Below are 15,710 nucleotides of genomic sequence, written 5' to 3'. Positions count from 1 at the left end.
AGTCACACTGGCACAGAAGACCTCATAATCTGGCATTACTGAAAGAACAGTCTCTTCTCGGTACGGTCCACTTATTACGTTGCATGTTTTCTTGACGCAAGGCCCTATTCAAGTAGTCTGGTGAAGTTGGAGCACGGATGGTGATGAGGTTAATTACATCAGCAAGGTAAAAAGAACCAAATTGTCCTTACATTTTTTAAGAGATTCAACAAAAAGGACAGAATCCGCGTGTAAGTTCAACCCGACCCTGACCCGATCTAAGAGGCAAACCCGTTTTGGTAGCCGTTAGATGCTCTGACACCCGGGCATCCAGATGATGCCACATGGCACCCTCTCCTATGCGGTACCGTACATTATAAATACCAACATTCATGAATATTTATAGCAAATGCATTTATTACATTTTTAGTCTCACCAGCTCTCCTTAGATCGAATTCGACCTTGCTCTTTCTAATTTAACTATCGGAGGACCGTAGCTGGGGGCCACCCAACAAGCCTAACGTGTGTTATATTCTCGGGATCCACTAGTAGGGAGCTCAAAGAAGGGTTCAGCGACCCGATTCTCAGGCTACCAAGGTCTGACGACCCGACCCCTATTGTGCAACCTGTATTAGATGGTAGAGGAGGTTATAGCGGGTTAAACCTCCAAGCAAAGTGAAGGCGTTTGCTTGGCATGCGTGGTTGAATGCTCTGTCGACAGGCCAAAATCTTATAGACATATCCCCTGTTCCTGCTGCGTCTGCCCTTTCTGTCCGGAGGAAGGTGAGGACGCCATGCATTTTTTAGACTCTGTTCCTTTACTCGCCAGGCACGTGGGATGTTGCATTAGCTCGCATATTATTTTCCAAAAGCAAAGGGAGAACTACCTTGGATGTACGTTGTGACGTCCAATTTGGAGAAGCAAGAGGTTGGGTATTTCCTGTGCATTTGCTGGTGCAAAAACTGCAAGATGATGCAAGGGAATAGCTTATCTCCTAATCATGTAATTTGCTTCGTAGTTCAATATCTGGAATCTTTTCATTGCCAGCACTCAGACACTGTTGTCCCCCTGTCAGTGTGACGGAACCCTGTTTAATCATGGGAAAGAGAGTGGAACCGGAGATGAACGGGGCGCTTGTGTGGGTTGGATAGCTATTCGCTTTTCACGGCGTGCACATGGGAAATTAGCAGAAGCTCCGGCGACTTTGGGAAACTGTCCAATTGGCAATTCGACGAGGCTGGCAGTATGTGATCTTTGATGGGAAAAATCCAGAGACCCCCTGTGATAATAGGAATGTTCAAAAATCCCCCTATAAAAATTAAAGTATCAAATACCCCCCTATGATATAAAATAAAGTTCAAAAAACTCCCTCCATACAAAAATTGGGCCACACGCACTTTGATGCGATTTTTCTATAAAAATACCTTTTTTTTTTACATTTTTGCCTTTCTCTCACATTTAATATATAATATTATATATATGTATTTAAGAATTAAATATTATTTTATATAATAATTATTTAATTAAAATATTATATATTTCTATTAATAATAAAATATTCTTTTATATAATTATTACTTAATTATTTATATAATAAAATATTATTTTAATTAAATTAAAATTAATTTAAACAAAAAAATAGCAGTGGCGGCATCGTCAGGGCCGGCGCCCTCCTCACCTTGGACAACGGCCGTCGCCCACCATCCAACGAGGGCAACCGCGTCGTCCAGATCTGAGCGGCTAGCGTCGCCCAAATGGACAACGGGGGAGGAAAGGGGAGGGGGGACGTGTGCCCGGAGGATAGGGGAGGGGGGGGGGGAAGGGGGGGTTTGGAGGTGGAAGGGGTGAGGGAGGGGGGAAGAAGATGGGTGGGAAAGAAGATGGGGGTATGGGTGGGGGTTGGCGGTGGGGAATGGGGTATAATTGTTATTTTTTAATTTTTTTATAAATTATAATTATATGTATTATAAATATATGTTAAAAATTAAAAATTATATATATTATAAATTAAAATAATTATATATTAGTAAGCCTAGTTGACCTGTTGACTAGAAGGGGTATTTTAGTCATTATTTCTAAAAAAATAGATTTAAATTGATCATGGGGCGGTGAGATTATTTATTGGTAACATATGGGTGACTTTTGATATTAAAAATTTCATAAGAGGATTTTTAATATTTTGTTATATCACAGGGGGTCAAAATAGATTTAATCCAATCTTTGAAAGAGATTGTGCGACCTTCATTATTAAATTGTGTTCTGCTTCCAGGGATTTTGAACTTAGCTTCAAGTTTTCCTTCCTGTTATTTTAATTTGGTTCAAAAGTAAATAAAATTATGTATATATATATCTAACTTTTAATTAAATATCTCGAGTATTATTTGAATTTACATTTGCATTCAATTTTAATTTGATGAGTTTTTAATAATTTGAGTTCAAACAAATTTTATTTATTCCATATATTACTCAAATTTCACTAAATTAAGTTTCCTTCTTATTTTCTATTTCTTAAACTATCAAGTTAAGGTTTGCTTAATTTGATAATAAAATTAATTTTGTATAATTATTGAATCAATATGAAAAACTCTAACATATTCGGTCAAATTTTCAATACGCAATCAATATAAATAAAATATGTAATAAAATGACTATATACTTATTTTTTTTAAAATATACTAAAAGTTTACGAATTCAATAATTTTAAATTAATAGATAAATGAAGGGCATTAGACTATATCAATACCTCTGGATATTTTAGGGTATTAAATCCTACTCATACCCACTCATTTAATTTCATAAGTCTAGTGTAAGTGGGATCTTCTACCAACTGAGTACAGTGTGGGTATGAGTATGAAAGTTATTTTTTAAATATAAGTTTTGTTGAACCAAACCAATCATAGAGCAAATGTAGCACATTTGATCTGCGACTGATCATTTTTTCTGAACTGTGCACTAACCGCATAACAAAGACATTGCACTTGTCATATAATTGATTCATATTTGCTCGAATCGAATTCGGGCTAAAATTTCCTTACGAGCGAGAAAATACCCTGCCCATTAGCAAGCTTAACCCAACCCAATGTCTAACACATAAAACACCCATCACTGCCCAAGAAAAACAACACAAAGTTTAGTACAAGAAACATGACATTCATAGTTATAGTTCTCCACAAACCATTCTCTTACATACTCAATAAGCATCAAATTTCTGGTATCCACGATTCATGCAATCTATACCCTCCTGGACGAACATTATCCATCCCTAAGAGAGATTTAAACAACCCAACATTCTTCCTTACTTATAGTTAAAAAACCTGTCTGTAAGTATCAGTTACCAATTCGCTTTCCTTTGTTTCCAGCTGCAAGCCACGGAGCCCGTCTGGCCCGACCACGCCTCCACACTCCCCAGTTTCTCATCCTGGAAAATATTTTCCTGATCTGGTATAACTTGTGAGCCTGCTGAGCTATCACATTTGCAGTCGATGAATTCTCATCGAGTATTATCTCATAGCCATCACGGAAAGAGTCCATCCCTTCGGTTAATAGCTGCCAGAAGAGGCCGCCAGCCGCAGCTCCACCATGTTTGGCAGATGCGTATATCTTGGAATACACAGTGTTGAATAGCGTGTCGCGCTCGTAGGGGCTGAAACCGGGATCTTTCCAGGATTTCCCGAATTCAGTGATGAGTAAGGGCTTGTGGAGAATGAACTGAGCATCTTGGATGTGTGCGTCGAGCCAATTGCTCAGGAAAGAAAGTTGCTTTTGATCATCGGAGCTGGATAGCCTGCTCATGCAACCACAAAATATGGCGGTTATTGTATGGACAGACACCGTTTTAAGGGTCGGGTTGGATTTTCTATTTCAAATATTATTGCATTTTTTATTTCAATTAAAATAAACAAGTCGTGTTTTTTTTTAAATAAATTATAGGATTAAAGGCAATTTTCGTCCTTTAATTTCAGGTCATTCTCGTTTTAGTCCCTTAAGTTACTAGGGTTTCATTTTGGTCCCGTAAAACTGAAAAAATCTCAATTTTGGTACAAATTTGATCGTAAAGTTGAGTCACTCGCCGGAAAAAATCATATGTCAGGCATGTGATTTTTTAAATTGGAGTTTGCATTGTGATTGGCTGAAAATAAAAGGCTTAAAAGCAATTTTCGTCCCCATAACTTCAGGCCATTCTCGTTTTAGTCCCCTAACTTCAGGTCATGTCTTCACCACATCATCTTTTTCAGTCAATCACAATGCAAGCTCCAACTTAAGAAATCACATGTCTGGCACGTGACTTTTTCCGGCGAGTGACTCAACTTTCCGACCAAATTTGTACCAAAATTGAGATTTTTTCAGTTTTACGAGACCAAAATGAAACCCTAATAACTTAAGGGACTAAAACGAGAATGGCCGGAAGTTAAGGGACGAAAATTGCCTTTAAGCCTAAATTATACGAAGTAATTTTTATATACATGACGTGTGTATGCTAAATGAAATTAAAAGATTCAACCAAATTTGAAATAAAAAATTCAATTCGATTTTTAAGAGGAGAGATCTTGTATCGGTTTTGCATATTAATAACACCCACTGGTGTATTATATGTGGACCCATTTTTGAGCTATTTGTCACTAATATTTATATAATGACAAGATAAAAATTATTCTTTACTTCATATATATTATTAATAATAACTTTAAAATTATTATTTGATAGTTTGTTACTAATATCGTATTTTCTTGTAGTGATATTTGATATCAAAGTACCATAAAAGATCCCAACCATCATTTTAACAAGTTAATTAACTAAATTTATTTAAAAGAAGGGTAAAATTACAACTACCTCCCCTAAAGTTTGGCATAACTATAAATACCCTCTTATTTTTTAAAAAATTACAAATACCCTCCTAAAAAATAATAATTATGTAATCCTTAGACGGTGAGGTAGAAATTACTATGTTACCCTTGTTTAATTTTTATTTCTTAAAAAAATGTTTGTAAGAATGTAAAAACAAAAAAGAAAAATTGTGAGTGAGTAACATAAAAAATTCATAGGGTATATTATTTCATACAAATATTTAATCTTTTTTAAAAATATATAAAATTGTAATTCATAATTCAAAAAGACATTTTGATCCGTTAATGAGAAAAAACGAATGAAAACCTAAAGGAATATATTTGTTGCTAGACGAATATTAAAATAAAAAGAGTATTTTACTATTTGTAATCTCCTAAACATCGAGGAGGTATTTATAAATATGTCAAACATTATGGGAGATAACTGTAATTTACCCTTAAGAGAATTTACAAATTTATACAAGTTATAAAATGTTTTTAAATAAAATTCATTTGTTTTAAATATAAACTCTTGAGTAATTTGAATAAAATAAGATCATGAAACTTATAATATATTACTAATAACAATTTTGTAATTAGTGACATAATTAAAATTGAAAGAGTTTGTTAAGATTTTATATATGACAAGTGCAATACACTTGTCGTATGATTGAATTGAATTACAGTTGAATAAGTGCATTTCAATTATTTGGTTGGATTAAATGGGAAAGAATTTTTCATGTATAAGAAGTTGGAGAGACGAAAGTAGTTACCACTGATCAGGGTAGGAGTGGACAGTAGCAAAATCAATGGCGGGAATCCGGTTGTTTGCAATGAAGTCTGTTCCAATGGTGAAACCAGGATTAAGGTTAGTCCTCCAATTAGAAGATGATTGGCCGTAGAATCCTTCTAAGCCAATCTCCAGCAAGTGATTCCTGTCGATGGACTTCAGGTAAGAAGCCATTTCCATTATCCAGGCCTGTCGGAAATTAGGACAAGACAACTTGTAAGCATGAATGCTGCAACATGACTTGCTAAACCATTACATTTATTTCTTGACAACTGAATGTGGGATGCTGGGAAAGTCGAGGTGCATGGATCTCTGTAAAATTCAACTTATGTTCTTGAATCAAGGACTAATTTCAAGCACAAAACTGAATTCAGGATCAAGATCAGACTTCTTCAACAAACCTACCATAAATGTATGGATTATTTTAAGGATGTGGAAAAACAGTTTGGATCTTTTATTACACAAGAGAAGACAATGCGGTTATAAATGAAGTATATGGGTTAAGACAGTCAGTTCTTGCTTAATAAGAGTTTAACCTACACCACAGTTAAGTAGTTCCAAGAGTTAATTCAAGTACAAAGAGTCTTTCTTACACCTTTTTGGGCTTACTTTCGTGCATCAATCTCATGGCAAGTAAAATATATAATTGATTTAGATCTAACCGAAGCAGTTGGATTTCCTTATTTTCCTCTATGCTGCGTCAAGAAAGTAGTATTGCATCGGAAATTCCTTTTGGCATATACACTTCACATGTATAAACAGATGGATAGGCGACATGAATTTAGGCAGACGACAGCGAGAAGATCTAAAAGAGTCCAGAAAAGTATGAGAAACCTGAATGGTTCTGCCTGATGGATCTGATGTGCATCTGGGCTCATTCATCAGCTCCCAAGCCATAATTGTGGGATCATTCTTGTAAACAATTCCAGTAATGGTGTTGTACCTGTTAAGAACACTCTACAAAAAACACACAATGATAAAGAATTATTACAACAGACAATCTGAAAATTCTACTCTTCTTGAATCCACACACTCACGTACACTTATATGATTCTTGTAAAACCCTTTAACAACAGAGTTTCTGAAGAAATCATCATCAGATGTCAGATACTGCCCTCGATTTCTAGCCCAGTTCACATACTGCTTCTTCCCCCCAAAGCTGTCATAGTTATTGGCCAAGCTTAGTATCAGCTTGATCCCATGTCTCCTCGCTTCAGCCACAACAAAGTCCAATCCCTTCAGACAAACACAGACAAATTAGAGCTGCACACACACACACAGACACACAGGTAGTACTAGGAGGAGGTCTATACATGAACAGACCTTGAACATTTGTTGATTGTAAGCGCCAGGAGAATACTGCAAAGGTCTGTATCCACCATCACTGAAAGCCCAAGTTCTTGCAACAGTGAGGCCATGGGCGGCGGCCTGCCGGAAAACAGCGGAGACTTTGGGCCTCTGGGAAGGGTCGGAAGCGAGGTACATGAGCCAGTAGGCGTTGAAGCCATTGGCGTAAAAAGGGGTGCCGTTGAGGAAGAAGTGGATTCCTCTGGTTCTGATGAACATGTCTGCTGCATTGGCGGAAAGAAGACATTTTTGGTGGAGGAGAAGGAAGAAGAGAATTAGTGGGAAATGTTGGTTCATGATCTTGAGCCTTTCTTTTTTTGGATAGATTTGGAAAGATTTTGAAGAAGAAGAAGAAAATGGTCTAAAGCTGAGCAGAAGAGTGGTGCAGTACTGCCACTGCTGCTTCTAGTCTTGTCTTGAGCTTCATAAAGTGAGATTTATGTTTGCAACTGTTCAAATTAATTGTTGGTTTGCTTTTATTTTCAAAAGTTAATTTCAAATTCAAAAAAACTTGTTTCTTTAGAACAATTTTATTTTGATACGTGCAAAAAACGCATTTATGAAATAAATGATGCAAGTAAAAAATGCAGTGCTCAATCCACTTGAAGTGAAAAGTTATGAAATAAGTGCTAGAAGATAAAAACGATTAAATGAGTGAAGAAAAAAGTATTATTAATTGACTTTGTGTACAATAAAGAGAAATGTGAAAATCGTAGTATAAGGGTCTCAGAGTGAAGAACATCTCAAAAAAATATATGTAGGTGTGAACGTGTGCCCTTCTAATTGTGTCCCCCTCCTCCTGTGAATCTGATCGTGTTACGTGTGAATGTGAGTATGTGAATATGTCTTTCCCTTTGGGGGAGCTCTCTATTTATAGGAAATCACAAAGATGTTGAAAAAGGTTGCGAATCTAGGGGAGCATGTTGAATTCTCCTTAGATTTGGTGCAAAGTCCTCAACTATTGGTTGATCCCCTTGGATTTGAGAGGTAGTTGGAGGATCCCCCTATATTCGAGGGGGGCTATTGGAGTATGTTGTGTATCCACTAAGGAATAAAGATATGGCCTTTTCGAATTTTCAAGAAGGTGGTTGAGGAGATCTCTTCCAGATGGAGTCCAATATTCTTAAGGTTTATAATACTTCATTCTAGGGACGCTGCATGCCCCTGAGGGGGCTGATGGTCTTTATCCAATTCTATGGGAGCACCTCCAGAATGCGTGTCCGTCACTTAGGTCCCTCGTGGGCACCATGTGGAGGACCTTTGAGTTTGGTTGGGGGACTTTAAGTTTTTTAAGTCTTCTTGTGGATCTGTGAAGCCTTCTTAGATTAAGGTCCTCTCAAACTTGAGTCAACTGGACTTCTTATATTTGAGGAACGCTTACATGTCCCTCTAAACCTACTAGGCCTTCTCCCGAACTGAGCTTTTTTGGAGCACAATGAGCCTTGCATGTTTTTTTTTTTTTTGGATCATTCGCACTTCTTTAGGCCAGTTCATTTTTATGCACATTATTATTAAAAATATTTATTTATATCACATCACTCATAAAAACATATTCGATTTTCTATAACTTTTGTAATGTCAAATCTAAGTGTCGCGTCCTTCATTCATATTATATGGTTCTACGTTCAACACTTGTAACCTTATTAGTTTTTTTTTTTAATTTCTATATTACCTTATCTGAGTTTTATATGAATTTTTTTTTTTAAAAAAAAGATATATTATAATAATTTATAGTACACGAGGACATTTTAATCAGATTACTATAAAAATAAATAAAAAAGCTTACGAAAAATAATGAATTGAATTAATTGTTGGAGAGCGGTTAAAATCTGGCTATTTGATAATTTTTTTTAAATAATAAAAACTAATTGTAATTATATCAAATTTTAAAAAAATGAGGAGCACCGACGTTTGAATGCAATGGTAATGGTGCAGGGAAAAAGGTGGGAAATTTATTAGGCAGTGGAGCGTTGCTGACCATAACTGCAACTTTTTGTCATTAAAGCAACTAATGCAATTTCACCTTTTTCCTTTTCCTTCTTATTTATTTTTAGAAATTCCATTTTTAGTCTTCAATTTTTGCTTACAACGGTGAAGATATACCTTCTCATATGCACTAATATGTAAATATGTATAAAAACAATATAGTAAAAGAATAGAAATTTATTTGACATACAATAAGTTAGTAATACATCCATTGGGAAAAAAAAAATTCTAATGGATGAATATATTTGTCCGGAAAATTCCAGAGACCCCCCTTATAATAATAGGAATGTTCAAAAAGCCCTCTATGAAAATTAAAGTATCAAATACCCCCCGTGATATAAAATAAAGTTTAAAAAAATCCCTCCGTACAAAATTTGGGTCAGATGAAAATAAATATATGAGGTAGTGGATGTAATTTTCCAATCAGAGAGGATTTATGTGTAGTTACATTAGACCTCAGGGAAAACCAGTGCAATTATTTCTTAATTATAAAACAAGTTTATTTTAAACATAAAATGACGATTTTGACGTCGTTGTATTAATTTTTTGTGATTTTAAAAGTACCCTTCAATTGATAAAATAAATAATCTATTAAACTTCTCATATTTTATATTAACTTAATTGACTAATTACTATATTTTATATTTTATTTTTATTTATAATATATTTAAAATTTTAAAAATTATTTATTATATACACGTTAAAACAACGTGCCACTACTGTTTAAGTATATACATATAAGAAGAAAAGGGGTCATTTTCCCTGAAGTTGTGCCATCAATTTGCTATGGAGTAGAGGCGCGCCACGCGGTATACATTTTAATGTGGGCTTCAATACTCCATGTGACGTGCCGCTGTCAATTGAAACATACTCGATTTAATATATGTGTATCATTTTAATTTGGATTAATTATACTTAAATACTTAGTAAATTGTAAACTTATACTTTAATAAATATTTGAGAATATATTTACGCCGTTTAAAATTTTATTTATATCTGACCCCCTTTCATTAAAATTTGGACGAGATCTTCCATTATGCCCCTCATTTAATATTGAAATGTATATTTTTGTACTTATAAGAGATAAATATAATATATATATATATGGAGTGAGGTTAATATCATATTTTTTTTTATAAATGCAAAATTATTACATGAAAATATTAAATGAGAGATAAAATTAGAAATATATGTAATATTTTCTAACGTTAATATTTTTCATCTAAAAACCGTAATAAAAGCGGGCTAGGTGTAAGCTGTGAAGTTTAAGATATGTGTAACTGTAATTTTAAAATTTCTTTTGGAAAAAAGTATGATTTTATATTTTTTTGTAGAGATCTAAGTGTAATTAATCCTTTTAATTTTTTATTATACTTATTCAATCAAATAAAAAAATGAATTATAGATCTAATAAAATAAATTGATTCAAAGATATATAAATAGAAAATTATTACCAACATTAATTAATCAATATGCATAGGCATTTGCGGGAAAACAAAGGCTAAATTTCATTTTACCTTCTCGATTTTGTTAAATGAGCAAAAAAGTTCCTCGTATTTTAGAAATAGGCAAAAAAATTTCTCCTACTTTCAAAACCCCAGCAAAAAAATTTCTATTCTATTAACAATTGACAAGAAGTGGTATGAATACGCTGGTGGTACGCTTGGTTGTAGGTTTCTACTGTTTTGATCAATATTGTAGGTCATTTTAGACTAAAATACTCTTTACATGTCTATATAAGAAAACAAGATTTTTTTGATTTGTTTTATGAGCATATTTTTGCCATTATGACTGAAGTATTAAATAAATTATATTTAAATTTGTTACATTTCAAAAATTATACCTTATTATTTTTTATTTCAATTTTTTTTAAAAATACCTAAAAGATAAAAATATATTTTTTTTATACATATTTATATACATTATTTTTTAATTTCAAAATTTCTTAAAAATATTTTTATAAATATAAAATACCAAAAAAATAAAAATGTACTAAATCTTATAAAAATAATTTTAATTTACTAACTTTTTTCAAATTTAGGTTAAATATTTTTAATGGGTGTATAAAAAGAATATTTTAAATAATATACTAAATTTTATAAAAAATATTTAATATGCTAATTATAAAAAACATTTTAAAATAATATATTAAAATTAAATTATTATTTTGCTTAAATATTTTATTAAATATATTATTTTTAGAAGTGATATTTATATTTAAGTTAGTATTGTATATATTTAAAAAAAGAAATGCAATATATATAAAACAAAATAATAATTAAATATTTAATAATTAAGTTAATTAAAGAATAAAACTAAATATAATTAAATTAATTAAAAAAATTAAAACTAATTGTAGTTAATTAAAAAAATTAACTATAATTAAATTAATTAAAAAATTAAAAAAAATGGGTGCGACGGACGTGCCCAAATCGGGGGATGGGCAGGGTGGGGGTGGGGATGGGGGTAGGTGGTGGGGGAATTGGGAGCAGGATTTTTTTTTCAATTATTTTTTATTATATATTTAATTCAAATTTTTAATTTTTTTATAAATTTATTATCTAATAGTCAAGATTAATTGTTATATCTAATGACTTTCATCTAATCAATAATGATCGGACGATCGTTAAAAGAAATAACAATATGTAATATGTAAGGGTATAATGGTCAGTCCATGGTAAAATTTAATAGTGTTACACTTCGATCTAAAAATGAAAGTGTGTGCTGAATAAAAAAAAACACAGGGGGTTATTTATTTTTTATTTTTTATTTTTTTTGATAAATGCACATTTTTTTAAATAAATGGTAATACATCGTACAATACAACATGAAAGACTAGGTAATCACCTCGACAGGCCAATGAATCTGCCATAAACGAAAAAGTGCACAAGTACTAATAGAAAGAGGTAAATCAACACTAAGTATCCGTTGACGAACATCTTCAATAATAAGTTTTCCTATGAAGGTGCCCCGCGTATTCCTCCATCAAATCGTCGAAGATTGCGCTTACGCCATATATAGTATACAAGAAAACTTAATAGTATACGATAAGAAGTTGAGATATAATGTTTTCCTCGCCACCTTTTTACTGTCTACATAACATCAATAGTCTAATCACGGTGGGCCAGTCAAATACCATGTCCGACATATATTTTAAATATGTTGGAGTCATCTATATGGACATATATCCAAACTATATCGAATCATTTTTTAAAGTGTCCCTACAACAAATAACCCTATTGATGTATTGGCGTGATGAGCGGCACCACACCCACATATGTGGAGACATGAGGCGTGATGCTTCCGCTTCCACCATCAATCCCAATGCATAAATGCATATACATATCAATACCATACAATTCATGTATCACATCACAACTACCTCCCAAGTCCCACCCCACCAAAATTCATTTATATTTCGGGTATTTTTGTAACAGTTTATACTAAATATTACCTATGCTAATATAAAAAAACAATAGCCTCCATGATCACAAATGACAATTAATAACACTACTGTACCAATACTTTGTAAAGTCAAATAAGCCCTTCACTTAACAAGATAACTAACTTATTCAATTTTTCAAATTTTACATTAATTGATAAATTATTTTTTTTCTTTTTTAAATATAATATTTTGGTTTATATATTTTTGATGCATTAAAAAAACACGCGGGTCCAATGGATTTGGACGATAGTTTCAGACATGGATCGAAACAAATGCAAATTTTGAAGGGGGGACCTACAAAAAAGGCGTTAGCACTTTGACGCTGAAATTAGTATTATATTTGAGATTCAATAAACAAAAAATAAAATAATATAATTGAAAATCGCTATATGGTAAATAAAGTCGGTGAAAAGCGTAAGAACACGTGATAAGGTGCCTGTAGAGTGCTCAAAAGAATATTTTGAGAGTGAGAGAGGCATCAAAGGGATGTCCTTGATGTGGAGAAATAAATCATATTTATAGAGGGAGTGGCCCAGTCTGTTGGGAATGTATCCCACTCCTAAGATTATTGTCGAAATTGGTTGGAATGGTTGGGATAACGGGTAGGTTATCTTTATTTGCAGTTGGATGTGCATTAATAAGAATCTCCTTCAGTCTAGGAAAACCCCTTACCTGCAAGGAGTCCTAGCACGGAGTCCCTCCTTGCTTATGTAGGCTTCTTTGTCGTGGGAAACCCCTCGGGTGTGAAGAGTCGCAACCGCCAAGAAGGTCCTCCTAGGGCTGATGTGGCCCAAGGAGCTGCTCATACCTTGGGTTGATGAGATGCCACGTGGGAGAGTGGGCTGTTATGTGTGTGGGCCTTTTGGGCCGTCTGTTTTGGTAGGCTTTGATCATGGTCCGAGTTGGGGGATGTCCTGGCCTCCGAGTCGACAGATATCCTAGGCTTCCTCCCTAACTCTTGGGCTTCTTAGGCTATCCTTTTCTTTATTCTTTTTGGGCTGCTTCGACCTCTTTAGGCCAACCTATTTTTATGCACATCAATTTTACTCTTAAATATAATATATTTTAAAGTGTGAAAAATTATGTATTATGCATGCAGAAACTACATGTCGCAACCGCTAATCTATACTATTATAAAGGAAGAGGGTATATAAACTCAAAGTAGTAGTTTTGATACCACTACATCAAATGTTTTAAATGCCAATAATGCTCTTTTATTGATAGAACCTATTTAACTTCTCAAGTCATCCTGAATTAACTACTCAATCAGGTCTGATGTATTCAAAAAATTCACGGGTCTAATGAATATGGACTATTATTCAAAGTTTAGGTCGAAACATATGTGGATCTTGAAGGGGGGACCTATAAAAGAGGTGTTAGCACTCCGACGATCAAGTTAGTATTGGATTCGAGATGGAATAAAGCAAAAAAGTAAGTGAATTTAATTAAGAGATATGGTGAATAAATTTAGTGAAAAGTGTAAGAACACGTGATAATATGCTTAGAGATAGCTCAAAGAATTTTTAGAGAGTGAGAGAGGCGTTAGAGGTGTGTCCCCCGTATGGAGGATTGAACTAACATTTATAGGGTGAGAGCCCTTGTTTGTTGGGGGTGTATCCCACTCCCAAAAATATTGCGAAAATTGGTTGGGATAAAGGGATAAATCATCCTTATCCGTAGCTAGGAATGCTTTAGTAGGAGTCCTCTTTGTCTTGGGAGACACCTCGCCTCTAAAGAGTTCCAGGGAGGTCTTCCTTGCTAGGACTGATGTGGTCCAAGGTGGCTGCTGACACCTGGGTTGATGAGGTGCCATGTAGGAGAGTAGGTTGCAACGTGTGTGGGCCTTTTGAGCCAAATGTTTGGCGGGCTTTGATCATGCCGAGTCGGGGGATGTCCTGGGCCTTTTCGTTTCTTTCTGCTTTCTTGGACCGTTTGGGTCTCTTTGGCCCAGTGCACATTAGTAGCCAGCCCACTCTAATAAGTGGAGATTTCGACACTTATTAGAGTAGATGTCTTTAGAGGTGAGGTTCGAAGAGGGATTTTTTTTTCTTTTTGAATTCTTGCAAAAAATGTTAATAGCATAGACATATTTAGAAAAAGAAGAGCTTACTTCGTGCTTGTATGGAACAAGGTTTTTTGTTATGGTGCCTCCACTGAGGAAGGCTTAACGAGTGCCTTTTGTGCTTACTCCAGTGTAGGGCTTTATTTTTTTGCAAAAAAATGTTAAATAACAAAGATATGTATGTGTTACAAATAGGTCTTGCATGGGGTAAAATTATTGTGCCTCCTCGAAGAAGTGCTTATCTAAGGGGGGCCTCCTTGAAACAGGACTTAGGGACCTCGCTGGAGAAAGAATAAGATGTCCATCGGAAATATGGCTTAGGTGTTTGCAAGAGACAGAGCTTACAACTCTCTAAAAAAAGGACCTAAGTGTCTGCCCGAAGGAGGGTTGGGGAGCCTCGACGGAGGAGGGTCTTTGTGTTTGTATGGAATACAGGGCTTTTTATGAGAAGGTGTCTGCCTGGGCTAGGGCTTTAATTTGAGAAGTTCAAGAATGATGCTTCCGTCGTGAAATCCCTACAAGAAGGCACATGTTTGTCAAAAGTGGTAAAATAAATCGCCAAGGTCATTAAGTTAAAATATTAAAGATACTCTTTAAGGGAAGCTTGTATGTGAAGATTTATTCGCTGAGGGGGATGCCTACCTAGGGGCAAGGCTTATTCTATGAAGGATGTCTACCTGGGGATAGGGCTTCATTCTGAGAAGGATGCTTGCCTGCTCTTTAAGGGAGACGTCCTGCATATAAAAAATTTAATTAGTAGAAACATTGGAGTTAAGTAATGATAGTGATGGGGCCGCCGAAATTGGGCCTTGAATAGAGGTAGTAATCCTTCGTGGGAGGTCCTCCAGCATGAGGAGGACCATCCTTTTAGGGGAGTCATCCTATTCTCACATTTTAGGTCTGTGTTTCCACAAACGGAGCCAATTGATGCGTTAAAAAAATGCACGGGCCCAATAGATATGGACTATTATTCATAGCTTGGGTTGAAGCGTATGTGGATCTTTAAAGGGACCTGCAAAAAAGACGTTAGCACTTAGACGCCCAAGTTAGTATTGGATTCGAGATGAAATATAGTAAAAAAGTAAGTGAATTAATTAAGTATCAAAATATAGTGAATAAATTTGGTGAAAAATGTAAGAACACGTGATAATATGCTTAGAGAGCGCTCAAATCATGTTTAGAGAGTGAGATGTGCATCAAAGGGGTGTCCCGTGTATGGAGGAATGAACTTGTATTTATAGGACGAGTGCTCCTGTCTGCTGGTGCTGGTGTATACC

General features: G+C 34.5%; 1 protein-coding gene across 1 annotated transcript; it reads right to left on the bottom strand.

The window, feature by feature from the left end:
* Positions 1–2,941: 2,941 nt before the first annotated feature.
* Positions 2,942–7,361, bottom strand: MAN7 (Glycosyl hydrolase superfamily protein). Its single transcript, XM_011084897.3, has 5 exons — positions 6,917–7,361; positions 6,635–6,829; positions 6,428–6,550; positions 5,577–5,782; positions 2,942–3,764 (listed from the first exon to the last, which is right to left on the bottom strand). The coding sequence occupies exons 1-5, from the start codon at positions 7,235–7,237 to the stop codon at positions 3,308–3,310; spliced, it is 1,302 nt and encodes a 433-aa protein (XP_011083199.1). The 5' UTR covers positions 7,238–7,361; the 3' UTR covers positions 2,942–3,307.
* Positions 7,362–15,710: the final 8,349 nt, after the last annotated feature.

This window comes from Sesamum indicum, linkage group LG6, assembly GCF_026168435.1.
Source record: "Sesamum indicum cultivar Baizhima isolate 11 linkage group LG6, ASM2616843v1, whole genome shotgun sequence".
NCBI classification, from domain to species: domain Eukaryota; kingdom Viridiplantae; phylum Streptophyta; class Magnoliopsida; order Lamiales; family Pedaliaceae; genus Sesamum; species Sesamum indicum.
This window is presented reverse-complemented; position numbering and strand designations above follow the sequence as displayed.